The sequence below is a fragment of the Lepus europaeus genome, chromosome 10 (genome assembly GCF_033115175.1).
Source record: "Lepus europaeus isolate LE1 chromosome 10, mLepTim1.pri, whole genome shotgun sequence".
In the NCBI taxonomy this organism is placed as follows: Eukaryota; Metazoa; Chordata; class Mammalia; order Lagomorpha; family Leporidae; genus Lepus; species Lepus europaeus.
Genome location: NC_084836.1, coordinates 121,055,236 through 121,073,398, shown reverse-complemented (window position 1 = coordinate 121,073,398; position 18,163 = coordinate 121,055,236). Strand labels below are relative to the sequence as shown.

At 61.6% G+C, this 18,163-nt stretch overlaps 1 protein-coding gene across 2 annotated transcripts; it reads right to left on the bottom strand.

Moving 5' to 3' along the window:
* Positions 1-1,818: 1,818 nt before the first annotated feature.
* On the bottom strand, positions 1,819-17,347 carry RAE1 (ribonucleic acid export 1). Of its 2 annotated transcripts, none has more exons than XM_062204400.1 (11): positions 17,186-17,347; positions 13,592-13,688; positions 13,059-13,163; positions 11,570-11,662; positions 10,113-10,199; positions 9,166-9,252; positions 8,844-8,915; positions 7,717-7,824; positions 5,433-5,615; positions 4,814-5,008; positions 1,819-2,239 (listed from the first exon to the last, which is right to left on the bottom strand). In XM_062204400.1, exons 2-11 carry the CDS (start codon positions 13,679-13,681, stop codon positions 2,153-2,155), a joined length of 1,107 nt encoding a protein of 368 aa, XP_062060384.1. In that variant the 5' UTR covers positions 13,682-13,688; positions 17,186-17,347; the 3' UTR covers positions 1,819-2,152. The 2 variants fall into 2 exon arrangements, 1 of the variants encoding a protein (XP_062060384.1); XR_009867110.1 differs by having other exon boundaries at positions 2,151-2,239; positions 5,433-5,590.
* Positions 17,348-18,163: the final 816 nt, after the last annotated feature.

The window sequence follows — 18,163 nt, the reverse complement described above, 5'->3', positions numbered from 1 at the left end:
GACTTGGTAGCAGTAGCCAAGGTCTGAGCAGCTGCCCCTGGCCAGCCACAGCTGTGACCGCTCACTCCAGCTGCCTGGGATCGCTTTCCTTCTCTCCCGCTGTACAGCTGGACCAAGGAGGAGCTGGTCTGTGAAGGCGGGGAGCCCAACTCCAGGCACAGGTCCCTAACTCACGCACATCTTCCTCTCAGGCAAGGACGCAGGGAAGGGGACAGCTGGCACTTGGCGAGGTACGACGGGGGGTGACGGAACCAGAGGTGACAGCCGGGGAACACGCCCACTCGGGCACACGGCACCCTCAGAGCTCACCCTGTTTCATCCCAAGCTGCTTCTGGGGTGGGGGTTGTGGTGCAGGGGTTTAAGCCATCTTGGGATGCCTGCATCCCGAGTGCCTGGGGTCAATTCCCACCCTCACTTCCTGTCCAGCTTCCTGGGAGGCAGAAAACGACCCAAGTGCTCGGGTTCCCGCCCCAGGGGCAGGAGCCACCTCTGGAGTTCGTGGGTCCCGGGACGCCGCACCCCACCCGCACCGCAGTGCTGGCTTCTCGGCCACTCTGCTTCTGACCCCACTTCCTGCTAATGCACCTGGGAGTGGAACAGCCAACGGAAGAGGTCTCCCCTCTGCCTAACAAGTAAACCACTTTTTTTTAAAGACTATGCTGCTGTTTTTTGACCTGAGAGACGCCATGAAATCTACAAGCACGTGCAGAGCACCCACTGCGCGTCACACAGCGCAGGTGCCTGCAGGCTCCCTCCAAGGTCCCACGTACATTTCAGAAGCTCAGCTACGTCTGGGCACCATTAGCAAGCACGTGGTCTCCAGTGGAGGGAGCATCCTCGGGAGCCCCCTCAAAGCCCAGAGGGCCGAGGCAAAGATCTTCAATTCACCAGTTACAAAACCTGTCCCCCGTGTGACGTGGCAAAGCCGAGTGCCAGGAAGGACAGTCTAGAAGGCCCACGATGCCGTTCTAGCCACAGGCAGTGGCCAGCTGTGGGCTGGGCTGAGTTCCCGCAGGGCAACCCGTTCTCTCTCCTCTCTGCGCCCCACCCCCCGTACGTACGGCTCATAAAACCGCAAGACTGGCTCCTAAGTGGGAGGGAAGAGTCCTTCTATGTCCAAAATAAGTTTTAGGTTAAAAACCAGGGCCAATGGGTCATGGGTTTGAGCTCCTTTGTCATCGACTACCAAAGAATTTCAAACGCTGAGTGCAGTCTCTTCCGTGGAAAACTTTATTGTCATTGCTTTCATGAGCAGGCGACATCTCACAACACTACTGATACCAGCAAGTGACGTTTCCACCCCAGCCCCAGACAGTTCAGCGGAAGCGACATTCGGGATCAGGGGGCAAAAATACAACAAACTCAGAATATATCAAACACCAAGCTGCGGTTCATTCTGGATACTTACCGAGCAGGACTTTTACATCACAGGAAATACAGAGCATCAGCCAGAGCCCATTACTGGGGGCACAGGTTCAGCGCAGTTCCCATGCAGGGGACCTGGGTTCTAACTTGAAGGCCACACAAGTCACCCACTTGGTTGGTCTTGCAAAGCTGGCCCACAGGAGGCTGTCATCCGGCCCGAGAAGAGGCCCATTTAGGAGTCCAGGAAACCTGCCCAGCAGAGCCGGGGGGCACTGAGGCCGTTCAAGCGCCGGGAGCGAAGGAAGTGAGAGAGAACCACACTGAGATGCTGCCTGTGCGTGGGCAAGGCCGCGAGGACGCCCGCCCGGGAGGAAGCGGCAGGGTGCCTGCACCTCCCAGAGCGGACAACAGTGCTGTAGCCGAGCACGGCGGGGACAGAAGGAGCCAGGCGGCAATCTTCAAAATAGTTTATTACAAAATACAGTACAGGTGTGCAGACCGTGCCCCAGAACCTCTAATACACACGGCGCCGGAAGACGCCCCGCAGCACCCCCGGCACTGCCCGCAGGACCTAACTTCTAGGACAACGCCGCTCCCGGGAGCGGCAGGAGCCCGCGGCCGGCAGTGGAATGGGGACGGCAAGTCGCCGCCCACACGGTGCTCTCGGCTGCTCGGCTACGACGTCGCTTCCCCAGGGGCTGAAACCCGCGTCCGTGGACGACAACCCAGCGCGCTGGGACCTGCACGCGGGCAGACAGGCGGACGGGCCACCCCACGCTGCTGGCCGCTACTTCTTATTCCTGGGCTTCAGCTCTTCAGCCGCGTTACGCAGGAAAATGTAATTTTTCTTTTGGGGATTATAAAACTCATGTCCCTAGGGGGAGAAAAACAAAACCCAGTGATCTTGTTAGGCACTGAGCCCCGAGTCAATGGCCCTGGGGTCCCCGATCAGGGCTGGCTCTGATCTGAGCAGTCACAGGAGACACACACCCGTGTGCCCGTCTGCAGCACGTGCCCGTGCCGCGCCCAGAGGACCCTCCATAGCTGTGCCTGGTCAGGTAGGAGGGGCTCTGCAACATGGCAGGGGGAGGCCAGAACGAGGGGCTGTGGTCAGACTTGGGCCCACGGGGAGAAGGAATGACAGCCAGTCCAAGCAGTCCAGGGACGTGGTCAGGTTTGTCTCAGCCGAGCGGGGAGGGACCCGGGAAGAGAAAGGGCGGGTGGGAGCCTCAGGTGCCGAGCAGGCCGGGAGGAGACGGGGCGCGGCCTGGTGCCCGCTGTGCCGCGCACTCTACGTTTCCTTCCCCCCAACACGCATGCCCACAGGATTCTCAAGGCTTTGCTGAGAAGTGACGTGAATTCCATGGTAATATTCACAGTGCAGCGCTCTGGAGGGGCGTGGGCAAGCTGCAGGCTCAAGTTCAACACGTGACCAACACGACCTCCCCCTGGAGGCTACCGCCCGGAAGTTCTACCCTGTGAAGACTGCAATCTGTAGCTCCCACTGAAAGTGGACATGAACTACTTGGCTCAGTCACATGACTTCAACTGACTTTTGCTTCTTTCCATTTTCGTGCTTATAAAGCAGAGACCGCGCGTGAGCGAAGTTACATGAAGTTACACGCAGAGCGTGGATGGCTGCCAGCGAGCGCGTGCAGACAGGAGATTCAGCGATGGCCCAGGGGGCGCCAAGGCCTCGGCCCCTGTGGTCGTGACCTGTGCCATCTCAGCCAGGCAGAACCCAGAGCGCCCTCTGTTTGCAAATCCAGGTATGCGGCTTCCCCAGGAGGTCGGAGACGCAGGCAGAGGCCTGTGCACACCCGGAATGGATGGGTGACACTCCCACTGGCACGGGTCAACCTGCCCATCAAGCTGGGCAACAGCCGCGGGGTGGGGAGGGGGGAGTCACAGGAGGGGCCTGGACCCCGCACACAAATCGGCAGTGAGCGGGGAGGACCCGAGCGGGATGCAGGATGCAGGAAGCGCTGGGGAGAGGGAGGGTTCTGACTGTGGCCGCGGTCCCGGCTCTCTACAGATGCTGAAACGCATTAGATGTGCATTTTACCTTTCAATGTGCGCTTACTTCACCTACGTGAGGAGGGGGGGAGAGGAGGGGAGAGAAATGGGAGGGACACAAGGGTCCCGGACGGTGGTTTAGCCCACTGTACACCTGTCCCCAAACTGGGTATTTATTAATCTTTAAAAGATTTATTCATTTATCTGAAAGACAGAGTTACACAGAGAGGAAGAGCTTCCATCTGCTGGAGCTCCCCCAGATGGCTGCCCTGGGGCTGGGCCAGGCTGAAGCCAAACACCTGGAACACATCCAGGTCTCCCACAAGGGGGCACCGGCACCGGGGCCACCTTCTGCTGCTCTCCCAGGTGCATTAGCGGGGAGCTGGATCGGAAGTGGAGCAGCCGGGGCTCAAACGGACGTTCACATGGGACGCCACAGCTGCGGGCTGCAGGTCGACCCGCTGCGCCACAATGCCAGGCTCAAACTGTGTTCTCAACAATCTACTGCGTTTCCACTGTGCCTCAGTGAAGTGGCTTAAACCTTTTTAGGAAACGAAAGAGGCAGCACGGCTCCCATAAGCGAGTCTCCGGAGAGAGCGGGCACTCAGAGGCCGGCGTAGGAACGGGCTTGCGTTACCCGGTGCGGCGAGCCCGACGGGGGAACAGAACCGGGCGCTGCCCCACCCTCTGGAGAGGGGTGAAGCTGACTCCAGACTCGGGACCCCCAGTGAGCGCAGAGGGACCGGGAGGCAGCAAGCCCAGGGGTGAGGGAGGAACGGGACAGTCCTCTCTGGAGCTGAGGCCACCAGGGCACCCTGAGGTGCTGCTTCCCTGCTGAGATGGGGACAGAAGCCAGGAGCTCAGGTAGGAACCAGAGTCACGGCTCCCGTGGGCAGAGCAAGCGAGGGACTCCGTGCAGGGGGGCAGAAGGTGGGCACGTACAGGGATGAGCAGGACAGCCTGTGACCTCGGCAACCTCCCCATCAGGGCACAAGGGCACAGGGCAAGAGACAAAGCCACAAATGTCACAGAGGCTTGCAGCCGTGAGGCAGGACACCCAGGCCGGGAGACAGCAAACCCTCCAGGCTGCTGTATGGGACCACGTCCACGAGCCGCACGTTTTGCCATCACACTGGAGGCCCTGTCGGTGCCGCCTTCCTGCCTGAACAGGAAACTGTGCTCCCCAGCTCCAGGCCGGGCGCCCGCCACCGCCCCTCGTGTGCTCCCAACAACCACATGCACCTTCCCCGGCGCCAGCCTCCAGCTTGGTCTGCCCGTGTGCCCAGGACAGCCAACCTCAACCAAGCCTCCCGTGCGCTGCCTCTGCCCAGGGCGGCACTGAGCCCCACAGCCCAGCAAGAAGGCCTGACTTTCTCGACAGCGAAGTGACAACGACCTGCCCGAGGACCTAAGCCGCCTCACGGCTCCTCACCTTGGACCAGTCGTAGCTGGAGGCGTAGGCGAATATGTTGCCGTTGTGGTTGAAGCAGCAGGCTGCTATCGGCTGGTCTAACTGCTCTGAGGTTTTGAGTTTTGTTCTGGCATCTTTGTCCCAGAAGCTGAAGCGGCCGTCAGACCCCACGGTGGCCAGGGTGCCGTGAATGGGGTGGAACGCGATGCCATTGACCTGCGAGGGTGACACAAGCGCTGAGCCGCGGGGGGGAGGCAGGTTTATGCCACTGCACGCTTAACAAATGTGCACACTTTCTTAGCCACGCTGCCTCAATCACTGGCCACCCCAGAGCTAATCCTGTCTCTTGCTGCGCACTCCCCGGTGCACACAGTAACAGCCCAAAGACGGGCCAGGACAACGCCATCTTGGCCGTGGCTCCGACTGTGTGCAGAGCGTCTGCGGCAGCACCCAGGCCTCCCAGCAGGCCCCCAGCCCGCCCGTGGAGCACACGAGGCTGAGCCAGAGGTCCACGGACAGGACACTGCAACCACAGCCCGGCCCCCTGTCCCCAAAGGAGCCACAGGCTGCGCCGGAGCAGCTTCTCTGACCCCCAACTGCCCAGGGGGCCCCTCTGCGCGGTCTCCGGACTCGGACGCACCGCGTAGATGTCCTGAGGCGCTGACGTGTTGGTCCCGTTGGAGCGATGACACTTAAAGGTGAAGTTGTCTTTGGCAGGATTCGGAGGGTTGATGTAGTGAATAGCAACTCGCCCCTCAATACTGCCCAGAGCAAATCCAGTTGGCTTGTTCTGTTTGTCTTTAAAAATAGCCACACATCGGTGCTACAGTTAAAAAACAAAGCACATCATCACAATGTCAACACAGGACTTCCCAGCTAAGGTGACAGTAAACACCTGTGACACAAGGCAGCATCACAGTTCTCAGAGCTGTGGCCTTCAGCCATGGGGTCAGCTGCGGCCTCCCTCAGGGACCCCAGGGTTCCGACACAGGCACTGTCCCCATCGGAACAGGAAGACGGTCCCTTTGATTAGCACCTGTCCCTGGCTGGTCTCCCACGCTCTGTGCTAGAGGTCTGCAAGCCCCTGCTCACGGGTGAAGGGAAGCAGTGGCCGCGCCGCACCGCTCGCCGTGGCCGTGCCCCCTGCGCCTGGGCGGATCTCACTACCAGACCTGTGGCCTGTGACTGTCTTGTGACTGTCTTACTCCACTTAACGTCGTGCTTCCCCAGTCTAGCCCCGCTGTCACAGGTGGCCGAATTTCACACGTGCCCACATCCTCTCTGTCCAGTCACGTGGCCGGCGTGAGTGCAAGCAGCTCTTCCGAATCCTGACCTCCGTGCTTTTGGGTCAAGTGGGGAATAGGCTTGCTGGGTCACGTGACAGCTCTGCTCTCCACTGCCATGGGGGGCGTCGTGGCACGCCAGGCCTTGTGTCAGGATGCCTGGCTTCAAGCCCCACCTCCTCAGTGCACACCCTGGGGAGAAGCGGACTACGGCTCAAGTGCTCACATCCTGGCCACCACGTGGGAGACCCGGATGGAACTCCCTGCACTGGACTTTGGCTTGGCCAAGCCCTGGCTGCTACGGGCATCTGGGGAGTGAACCAGCAGACTGAAGATTTCTCTGTTGGTTTTTCAAGTAAGTAAAAATACCTTAAAGATTTTGAGATGCCTCCACGTTATTTTCCCTAGCAGTGGCACCACTGTCACCCCTACAGCACCGCCCGCCAGGCTCTCCCGTCAGTCTGACGGCAGAGGCACTATCCTCTCTCCCTCAGCACCGCCCGCCAGGCTCTCCTGTCACTGTCTGACGGCAGAGGCACCATCCTCTCTCCCTCAGCAGCGCCCACCAGGCACTCAGAGAGAAGCACTGAGAAGTTGGGGAGAGGCAGTGCGGCCGGCACAGGGTCCTGCACAGGCAGAGGGCACGCGGGCCCCACCACAGAACAACACCGCCCTTCAGGGACCACTGCCCCCACCCCCAGGCCTCAGTGTCTCTGTCCCCTGAGTGCTGCTGTGATCTGCTGAGACCCAGCTGGGGACACAGATGACATCAGGCAGTCCTTTGGCCAGAGGACAGAACTGCAGAGAGCCAGGGACCGGCCCAGCGCCAGGCCGGCACAGTTAGTTAGGCTGGGGTGGAACCAATCCCCGAGCAGCACTCAGGCACCCAGGGGAGGAAAGGTGGACGCCCCAGGGAGGGGAAGCACTCACTCACTAAACAGCTGTGGGTGGCCCCTTAAATGGCCCTCGTGGGAAACGCAAGGTACAGACGCCCCTTGACTTGCAGTGGGGTTCTGCCCCAGAAGCCGTCACAGAAGGAAAACACATTAAGATTTTTTTTTTTTAATTTGAAAGGCAGAGTTAGACAGTGAGAGAGAAAGACAGAGAAAGGTCTTCCCTCCGTTGGTTCACTCCCCAAAATGGCTGCTACGGCCGGCACTGCGCCGATATGAAACCAGGAGCCAGGTGCTTCCTCCTGGTCTCCCTTGCGGGTGCAGGGCCCAAGCACTTGGGCCATCCTCCACTGCCTTCCCAGGCCACAGCAGAGAGCTGGACTGCAAGAGGAGCAACCGGGACTAGAACCCGGCACCCATATGGGATGCCAGCACCACAGGCGTAGCATTAACCAATTGAGTCACGGCGCCGGCCCGGAAAACACATTTGACCCACAGGACCTCACTGCCCACGCTCCTTACCCGTGCTCGGGACACTCGCCGTGGCCCACAGCGGAGAAAGCACCCAACACAGCCATCATGGAAGTGCCGAGCCCTCGCAGTCACCGACTGCTGTCTGAAAGTAAGACCCAGTGCTGCCCTGCAGCTGGAGGGCCATCACCCAGAATCACCACAACCGTGCTCCACGCGTGGGCACAGTCTCACACGCCACAGGCACCACTCACGGCCTGCAAGGTAACGCACTCACCTGGTGTTTCAGCGGGGACTCTATCCTCCGGAACTCGGAAGGCTGGTTCTCCAACTGGTACACGATCAGGCCCCTCTCCGCGGTCGCCACCACGGCCATCGGGTAGATCTAGGGACGGGGAAGCAGGGGCGCGGGGACGGAGGCTGAGGGGTCGGCGGCGGTGGAGCAGCGGGCCAGCTGCAGCCCGGGACGCTGCCAACCACCCAGGAGACCAGGATGGCATTTCTGGCTCCTGGCTTCGGCCTGGCCCAGCCCTGGCTGTTGCAGGCATTTGGGGAGTGAACTAGCAGATGGAAGACCTGTCTCTCACTCTTCCAAATACCAATGATACAGAAACTTCGAGAAACATTTGAAAAACAGACTGTTCACATACTTTAACAAAAAAAAAAAAAAAAAAAAAAAAAAAAAAAGACTTGTTTTTAAAACTGAGTTTCTAATGAATACTTAGAAAATACACTAAGGGATGGAAGAAACGAAAACCCAAGACCACACATCTCCCAAGGACAGCTGCTGACATCTTCCACTCCGTTTTCCTGAGATTAAAGGTACGCGCTTATTTAGTGAAATCCCTGACGTTTACTCAAAACACGGCTTGTGAGCATTGGCCTGTACCACACACTCTTCCAAGACACCTCGAGTGACGTCTCACGTTCCCTCCAACAAGTCCTCGGGGGCCACTTAACAGTGCCTCCCTTGTCGATCCCCTAGGCCACTTCCTATGTCACATAAAACACCATCTGCTGCTTTGAGCATGTAAGTCCCCAGCAGTGGACACTGGGGCAGAGTTATGCCCAATGATGGAGAAGGTTCTCTAGTTTCTATCTCATCCAGAGATAGCGCCCAAGCCCCAGAGCCGTGTCACAAACAGGGCAAACGTCAGTGTGTGTGTGTGTGTGTGTGTGTGGTGTGTTCACACAAGCGACCACAAAATGAGCCCCGTCTAGGAATTCTGGACCAAAAGCAGAGCAAACATCTCCTGACTGAAGTAAGGGACCGCGGTCACCTCGGCTACGTCCCTGCACCTGCTACCAAGGCCGAGGACGCGGCTGCCTGCTGATCCCGGATCCCTAAGTGAGAAACGCTCACTGCTCCCTCCGAGACCCATCCACCAAGTGGAAACCCCTTACCACGTCAGCACAGTAACACCTCTCGGGGAGCTGCAGAACCATCATGGGATTTGACGACCGCGTATCCCAGAACTGAAAGCAGAAGAGGAGCCGGTGAGTGGCCGCTCGGACTCCAGTCTGAGGGGGAGGAGCCGGTGAGTGGCCGCTCGGACTCCAGTCTGAGGGGGAGGAGCCGGTGAGTGGCCGCTCGGACTCCAGTCTGAGGGGGAGGAGCCGGTGAGTGGCCGCTCGGACTCCAGTCTGAGGGGGAGGAGCCGGTGAGTGGCCGCTCGGACTCCAGTCTGAGAGGGGAGCGCCCACGCAGCCCGCGCCGGCCGCGTACCTTCAGGGTCTTGTCCCAGCTCCCGGTCATCACGCAGCTGTAGTTGGGGGCTTTGATCCAGTGTATGGTTTTAACAGGAGCATCATGCTGCCAGCAAGACAAAACCAAACACGTCAAGGTGAACAGCGTTAGCTCTGGAAATGCAAATACTGAGGTCCCACTACACAAAAACCAAAGGATGTTCCAGCACCTCCCAGGAGCAAGATATTCAACGTGACCAAGAGCACTCTCCACCTCCCCTTCCGACCGACCCGCGGGAACCCGTAAGTGAGCAGAGCGTGCGAGCCCCTCTGGGGAGGCTCTCGGGGAACCAGCAGCAGCACGGCTGCTTGGCCTACCGAGGAGCTGCAAAGGAGCAGGTAGGCACTTCGACCCGCAGTGCCGCGATCTGAGGACGGCACGGCCTTCTGGAACTACCAAAGGGCTTTCCAAACTACCAAGGGGCCAGCTCGGACATGGAGGCCCTAGGTCCTCTCAACCCCGTGCTTCTGCCCCGTTTTGCGTTCTTCACACAAAACTACGCCTGCCGCCCCCAAGCGGACTGTCCAGGTTCCAAGGGCAGCGGAGTGGTCCTCGTCCCCGCTGCTGTCATTCCAGCCCCGCGTGCCGGGCCCCGCACAGAGCAGATGTTCAATGCGCAGCTCAACGGCCAGGGACCAAAACCCAGCGCTGCAAGGGGAGCTGCACACGGGTGTCGGGTGTCACACATACACGTGACCGTCGAGGACCACGTGAACGCCCGTCTTTCACAGATCCTAACGTCACGAACTTCTGAGACCCCCACACAGCACGACTGTGACTGTGACCAGCGTCACCTGTGTTAGGGAGCTGTCTGGGATGCTTATGGTTAACGGATGCGGTCTTGTTCAAACACAGCTTCCACCAACAGAGACTCTTGCGCTCCAGGTGGCCCCAGGCTGGCCCGGCGCCGCAGACGGCTGCGTTACCTGTGCGATCTGGATTGCCTGATTGCTGTTGAGGTCCCACATTTTGGCAGTTTTATCACAAGATGCGGTGAACACTTTGCTCCCGTCCTAAAATGGAGAGAAGGTGGCGTTCTGAGACACGCTGGACTGCCGGCTACACGGCAGGCTGAACGCAGGCCAGGGGCTTTCACCGCCTCTGTTCTCAGCTGTCTGGGGGCCAGTGCACTGGAGACGTGAGGGCCATCGCCGCTCTGCCGCTCACCGCCGCTCCAGCTTTAAAGAGGTGACAGCTGAGCGGCTAGGAGACGGGGGCAGCACTCAGGCACCAGTGGGAACCGAGCCTCCTGCCTCCCCTCGCAGGGAAGCCACCCCTGGCGTCTGTGCTGACGCTGATGAACTCCAAGCCTTCAGGAAAATAACACAACACCAGCTTTTCATTTAGATTCACTAAATGTAATGTCTCCTCCATTCGCCTTTCTCTAAGTATACACACATTTGTTATTTTATAGCCACTCTTCCTTTTGTCCAGCTCATAGGCAAACTATGTAATAAAAAGACACTAATTTATAATTACTGCTCCGATATAAACCATGGAATAGCTTAAAAATTACCAGAAGACCAGACTATTTCAAACATGTTTCAGAAATATCTCCTTTTTTCCAAGGCTTTCTAGGACAGACCGCTCCAAGTTCAGGACGACAGGCAGGCGTTTACTGCCCAAGGTTTCACTGACAGGTTGGCTGGAGCGAGGAATCAGATCGCCTGTTAAAGCCTTTCTATCCCTCTAAACATGCCATAGCTTGTTTCACTATTTTTTAATTTATTGTTTTCATTTTGAGGGACAGAGAGGAGAGAGAAACGTCTTCCATTCACTGGTTTACTTCCCACGTGCCTGCGGCAGCCAGAACTGGGCCAGGCCCAAGCCAGGAGCTCCACCCGAGTCTCCCACGTGGGTGGCAGGGAGGTGGAACTGGAAGTGCGGCCAGGACCCCAGCCCCGGCGCCCACTGGGGCTGTGGACATCTTTCAGGGAGCACCCACCTAAAGCTGACGCTGAGGGCAACAACGGAAGCGGATATTTGGCTCCGTGGTTAAAACGCCTCTGGGGACACCCATGACCCCTCTCGAAGTGCCCAGGGTTAAGTCCCAGCTCTGCTTTTGACTCCAGCTTCCGCTACGCACACCCTCGGAGGCAGCGGGTGACAGCCCAAGGACTTGGGTCCCTGCTCCTCGTATTGTGTCCCAGGTTCCTGGTCCAGGCCAGGCTGTTTCAGGTATCTGAGGAGTGAACCTGTGGATGGAAGATCTCTGTCTTCCAAATGAGTAATAATAATAATAATAATAATAATAATGTACTAACAATACTAAAAAGAACATGACCGAGTTACTCAGACTCAGAACCCCTCGGATGTGGACGCCCAGCGCTCTGTGGCCGGTCACTAACTACCCCGAACACGCAGGGGCAGTGAGGGGACGTACGTCACTCCAGCAGACGTCGAGGACCGGCCCGGTGTGCATCTGCTGGGCCTTCGGGATGGTCTGACCATTGTCCTGAACCTCCCAGCATCGGACCTGGAACAGAGAGAGGCAGGCTGAGCGCTTCCGGATGGGCTACGTGCACCGCACAACTGATACCAGTGCGGCGCGACCTAACAACACACGGGCTTCTCGGCTCAAGCCAATCACCGACCTCTAAGAACAAAGCAACGGACATGTGTGCGGTACTTCAGAAAGCCTGGGGAAACTGAACTTGACCTGGGTTTGAAACATTTTGAAATCCACGCAGAAGAGTCTAGGCGAGCAGCTATCTCCTACTCCCGAGCCCTCCAGCAGCAGCATCTACTGATCCCCCAGGCTGCCCGGAACTTTCTCACCACACCTACGGGCACCTGCTCCCAGCCAGAGGGAAACTTTTCCACTCGGAGCTCTGTAAGAACATGACAGGAAGCCGAGCAGCCCCGCCCTGGCCACTGCCAGCGGCGTGGCTTCGGCCTCGCCGTTCCCGCAGGGAAGCGCACAGCAGCGGCTCCTTCGCGCTGCCGCCCTTCTGCCGCGCGGCGCCCCAGTCACCCTGAGACCCTTCTCGCGGTGTCGGGCGGCCAAGCGGCCGAAACCTTCCCAAAGCAGTAAGGAAGGGAAGCCGCTCGGGTCTGCCGCCTCGCCTTCCCCACCCCTGCCCTGCTGCAGGCAGCTGGAAACCTTCCCCCCAAAACCCTAGGATGGCTCCCGACCCCACAAACACGGCACACGGCGCATCACCGCGGCTGCGACAACGGCCACTCGTGGAATGCGAGGCCACGCAGGCCGTGGCGGGAGCAGGCTCTCCGAGCTGGGCCACCAGGCCTGCACCCGGCTCCACCGCTCTGGTGGAGCCCTGGCCGGCCGGTGCTTTTCCCCTCGTGGCCTCGTGGCCTCGGCGTCCTGAGGCCACCAGCGGACTCATGTCCTCCTCTAGCCCACAAGACAATCGCAGCACGAGGCTTAGCCTTTCTGGGAGACACCTCCCTGACCCTCGGCGAGAGCGGCACCCACGCGCGGTTCTGGCCTGGCTGTGCTGCGACAGTGAGAGGCTCCGAGTCTGCCCCTCGTGCCCGAGCTCTTTCCCCCCCGAGTGCGCTCTGTCCTCTCGGCCCACTGATCTCTATCACTCTCCTCACCCGCAGTGGGCAACGGTAACGTCCACGCCAACCTGCGCCGTTACCTAAAGCTGCAACTCTTTAACACAGGCTGGAAGACAGGACAGTCTGGGGACGCTGCCTGTGACCTCCATGTCTGGCCTTGCAACACGCTGACACGAGGGCAGTGGTTCAGCGATGCCTGCGAGTGCTTCCCACCAACGAGCCCCAACGCCACTCGCCACTCAGAAGCGCTCCACAGGCCAGGAGTGACCCTCCCGACGCCTGCACCGGGCAGAACACAGCGACGGGCAAAGCTACGGCAGCCCGCACAGCCGATGGAGAGCACTTACGTCATTGGCCCATGACCCAGCGATGAGGAAGTTCCCCGGCAAGGTGGGCGGGCTGAAGGACAGGCAGCCGACGCTGTCGTCGGGAGAAGACGTCACCTCGATGTCCTGGGGGAGAAGCAGGTCACAGCTCCACCGGCGCCTTCTCCCCCAAAACCCTGGGGAGGGCCCACCCCGTGCGCAGGATCTCAGCGAGGGAGACCCTGTTGCGAGCGGACTCACGGGGAGCGCACGCACACCGCCAGGCCACGCGGCCCAGATGCCGGCCCACCAGCTCACGCTGGCCCCAAGGGACCCCGGCTCTCAGCTCTCTCCCCACCCCCAGCCACAGAAACGCCCGTCCTCGGCTGGAGCTGGAAATCCACACCCAAAGCGAGCACCTTGGGACCAGCCGTGGGGACAGGCCGGAGCCTCGGACACAGACTTCCTGTGCTCTGGTATTTGAGGGACTTGGGCTTGACCGAACGTCAGCGCTTTCAGCTCAGAGGAGGCTCCTGAGCCGCCCTGGTCCCCCACCCGGCCCGGGGTCCCCGCACCTTCATGGGGTTGTGGTTATCGGTCGTCGTGCTGCCGAACATGCTGGTCCCGCCGGTCCCAAAGCCCGAGGTGGTTCCAAACAGACTCATCTTGCCCCTGGAAAGGAAGGTGGAAGCGTCAAGGCCAGGCCCCGTCTCAGCACTGGGCCCGAGGCAGGGCCGCCGAGACCTCAGGAGAGCCCGGTTCCGGCGAGCAGTGACTGCTGAACGTGACGCTGGCCTTCCTTCCTAATGAATTTATCACTGCGTGCTGTGTATTGTTTATTTATCTGCAGGCAGGGCGCCGGGCGCCTGGGTCACGTTCTCCGATGCCTGCAGTGACAGGCCCGCCAGGCCAACCCCGCAGAGGGGAGCCCCACCCAGGTCCCTGAACGCTGGCGGGACTGGCCCTCCAGGGTGCATCAGCAGGAGGCTGGGCTGGAAGCCGAGCTGAGCCTCACACGCAGGCGCCCAGCGTGGTCAGGGTCCCAACCAGCACCTCCACAGCTGAGCACACACCCTCCCCGAGTTTCTCTTTGGTTTTTTTTTTTTTTTTGACAGGCAGAGTGGATAGTGAGAGAGAGAGACAGAGAGAAAGGTCTTCCTTTTGCCGTTGGTTCACCCTCCAATGGCCGCCGCGGTAGCGCGCTGCGGCCGGCGCACTGCGCTGTTCCGATGGCAGGAGCCAGGTGCTTCTCCTGGTCTCCCATGGGGTGCAGGGCCCAAGGACTTGGGCCATCCTCCACTGCACTCCCTAGCCACAGCAGAGAGCTGGCCTGGAAGAGGGGCAACCGGGACAGGATCGGTGCCCCGACCGGGACTAGAACCCGGTGTGCTGGCGCCGCAAGGCGGAGGATTAGCCTAGTGAGCCGCGGCGCCGGCCTCTCTTTGGTTTTTAAAGATGTATTTGAAAATCAGAGTTACACAGAGAGAGAGGAGAGGCAGAGGGAGGGAGGGAGGGAGAGGGAGAGGGAGAGAGAGAGGTCTTCCATCCACCGGTTCACTCCCCAGATGGCTGCAACAGCCAGAGCTGTGCCAATCTGAAGCCAGGAGCCAGGAGCTTGCTCTGGGTCCCGCATGTGCGTGCAGGGGCCCAAGGACCTGGGCCATCTTCCACTGCTTTCCCAGGCCACAGCAGAGAGCTGGATCGGAAGTGGAGCAGCCGGGTCTTGGATTCTGGCACTGCAGGCGGCGACTTTACCCGCTGCACCACAGTGCCGGCCCCTCCCAAAGTTTCTACTTTAGAACAGTTCCACAGAAGAACCACCAAGCATGCGCATCGTTTCCCGTCACCCCAGTGAACCGGCATCGCTCAGGCACTGCGGGTCACGGCCAGGAGAGAAACCTGCCCTCTCCTGCTAGGGAGACGCGGGGCTGTGCATCAGGCTAGACTCCGTTCTCTCAGGCTCCCACCCGGTGGGAACGGAGCCTCTTCACACGTGTGCTCCGCTGTGGGCTAACAGTGCCACCTGAACCACAGAGCAAGACTGGGCAGCCTGGAAGCAGCCGAGCGATCTCCCCCGGGGGCTCCCAGCTCTGCCACTCCCCTGCCCGCGGCCTCGCCCTCCTGCCCTGCAGTGCACAGCTGGGCACGGCGACCAGGGCTGCTCTGACCAGCAGACCAGACGGTGCAATGGGCAGCGGCTCAGCGGCTTGCGCCTCGCGGGTCCCAGGCCCCCTCCCCCGTATGTCACAACACCACGATGACTCTCAGACACCCATCCCGCTTTACTTTCTTTTTTAAAGATTTATTTATTTATTTGAAAGGCAGAGTTACAGAGAGGCAGAGGCAGAGGCAGAGAGAGAGAGAGGTGTTCCATCCGCTGGTTCACTCCCCAATTGGTCGTAATGGTCAGGGCTGAGCTGATCTGAAGCCAGGAGCCAGGAGCTTGCTCCTGGTCTCCCACGTGGGTGCAGGGGCCCAAGGACTTGGACCACCTCCCACTGCTGGATGGGAAGTGGAGCAGCTGGACTTGAACTGGCGCCCATGTGTGATGCCAGCGCTGCAGGCGGCGGTTCTAGACCTTACGCCACAGTGCCGGTCCCCCCACATTTCAATCTGTGCTTCCCAAAGTTTCACTGCCAGCGCTGACATGTCAATCACTCCAACAGCAGCCGGAGAGCTGCGTGACACACGTGCTGACACGGTAACGTCCCTGACAACCCAGAAGGCAGCCACGTGGGTTCCCCAGCTTCAGCTGAGTGGACTCCGCACCCCAGAGCCCGGCCGGCCACCTCGCGACCTGCAGGCCGCTGCCTGCCCACCGCCTCTCTGCCGCAGAGCGGACTCGCAGCAAGAACAAGGCTTCCGCGCTCGGTCCAGGCCCCGGCCGGCCGGCTCTGGGCAGGTTATTCACCCTTGGTTTGCTCATGTGTAGAACGGAGCCAGCGCTAGTCTGCTCTGGAGTCCCGAGGTCTAAGCGCGGCCATGTGCACAGTTCCTGGCACCCCCACCGCCAAGTCTGCAGGGTGCGTGCGCTCCGGGCATCTGGGGCGAGCCCAGTGATCACCAGCCCTGTGGCATCTGGGGTGAGCCCAGTGGTCAGCCCCGTGGCATCTGGGGTAAGCTCAGTGGTCAGCCCTGTGGCATCTGGGGCGAGCCCAGTGGTCAGCTCTGTGGCATCTGGGGTGAGCCCAGTGATCACCAGCCCTGTGGCATCTGGGGCGAGCCCAGTGATCACCAGCCCTGTGGCATCTGGGGTGAGCCCAGTGGTCAGCCCTGTGGCATCTGGGGTGAGCCCAGTGGTCAGCCCTGTGGCATCTGGGGTGAGCCCAGTGATCACCAGCCCTGTGGCATCTGGGGTGAGCCCAGTGATCAGCCCCGTGGCATCTGGGGTGAGCCCAGTGGTCAGCCCCGTGGCATCTGGGGCGAGCCCAGTGGTCAGCTCTGTGCACGCAGTCGCTGCACAAGGCGGCGGCTCCCGCGCTCCCAGCCCGTCGTGGGGCCGACTGCCAGCTCTTTCCGTCGCTGGAGGGGCTCGCCTCCCCCTCCCCCGATCCCGGGGCGAAGCTGGGGTGTAGGAAACGCCCGACACGGCGTCCCAGGGCGAGTTAACACGGCCCACCTGCGGTCGCAGCCCCTGCGCGTCTTCATCGCCCCTGTCACGCAGCAGGGTCGCTCGCCCACGGCCAATCTCTCCCCCAGCGCCTCGCCGGCTCCGGGAGGGCAGGCGCCCGTCTGGACTCCTGCCCGAGGTGCGGTCCGAGCGGACGCGAGCCCGGGGCGGGGCCGCACACCCCCTCGTCGTCTGCAGCGAACGCCCGGCGGGCGACGGCGCGGTGCCCCTCGCAGAGCGGAAAGCGCTGCCGGCGCAATCAGCGGCCGCCCCTCCGCAGCCCGACGGCCGGACACGGCTTCTCCGACGCGCGCGGGGCAGCCACAGCGGCCGCAGACCCTGCCATCGGCTCGGTGACCCCCTTTCCGGGGCCGCGGGCGAGACCCCCGGGGACCCCCAAGGCCGCTTCCAGCTCCGCCGCCGCTTTCGAGGGCCACGAGCGGGGCTCGGCCAACGGCCCGGCTCGAGTGCAGCGCCTCGCAGCGAGGCGCGCTCCGCAGGGGCCCAGCCTCCGCGGGCGCCATGGCGGCGCCGAGCCCGGGCCGCCGCAGAGGCCTACCTGAGAGTCGCGCCGCGGCGGAGAGCCGCAGGCAGGCAGCAGCAGGGCCCGGGGAGCCTGCACGCTTGCTCCGCCGCAAAGAAGAGGCCGGGGTGGTGCCGACGCGAACGCCGGGACCCCGGAGTCGCCCCACGCGGGCGCTGCAAACTGCTCTGATTACCGCGGACACACCGCGCACGCGCCGCGAAGCCACTTCCGGTGTTGCCCGGAAGGCATCGAGGAAAAAGGCGGCTCCTTCCGGCGGGCGACGGCACATGCGCAGCAGCGCTCCTGACGCCGAGCGGAAGTCCCGACGCCAGCAGTTTGGGGATTGGCCGAAAGTTTGGAGTCGGCGGCAAGTTGCTAAGCAACCGCTCTCCCGAAGGCGCGACCCGGGCTGGTGAAGGTAGGTGTGCGAGTTGATGGTGGCATTTGTGGCTCTCGGCGCGGGTGAGTTCCAGCCACTGCCAGTCGCAGTCGCTGTTGGCGCCGCCGCCGAGGGCGAGCCCGCAGCTCCCGGGGCGGCTCCCGGCGGGGTCCCCGGGTGTGGGGCGCGGCCCCGTCCCGCGTCCGGCGGAATTGTGACGCGTGTTAGGGTCGGCGTGAGAGGGGGCGCGGGCGGACTCCGCTGGAGCGAAACCCGCGGGAGCGCGCGGCTTTCCCGGGCCGGTGACGACCGCGCGAGGACGCAGGCGGAGGGGTCGGCCGCTGAGTGTGTGCGCGACTCCGCGGCGCCGGGCCCGGCCGCCGGTCGTGTGTCACGGGGGCCGGGGAGGCGCGCGAGCGGCCGCGCGGGAAGAGGGGGAGGGGGAGGGGGAGAGGGAGATCGGGGAGGGGGAGGGGGAGGGGGCGGAGCTGGCGGGCAGTGCGGCCGGCAGTGCCTGTCCCCTCCCTGGAGCCGCCCTCGGTCCTCGGAGCGCCTGTGCGCCTGGACCTTGTGCTGGGTACAGAGGCTGCGGGGTGGGGGCTGTCGGGCTCCCGGAGCTTGGGATAAAGGGC

Excerpts from the sequence above, each read along its gene's own strand:
- RAE1 (XM_062204400.1), bottom strand. The coding sequence starts at position 13,681 with ATGAGTCTGTTTGGAACCACCTCGGGCTTTGGGACCGGCGGGACCAGC. Across the intron at positions 7,825-8,843 it reads GGTGTTACTGTGCTGACGTG|ATCTACCCGATGGCCGTGGT; the intron begins GTAAGGGGTTTC and ends CCCCGTCCCTAG. Across the intron at positions 5,616-7,716 it reads AGTCCCCGCTGAAACACCAG|CACCGATGTGTGGCTATTTT; the intron begins GTGAGTGCGTTA and ends TTTTAACTGTAG.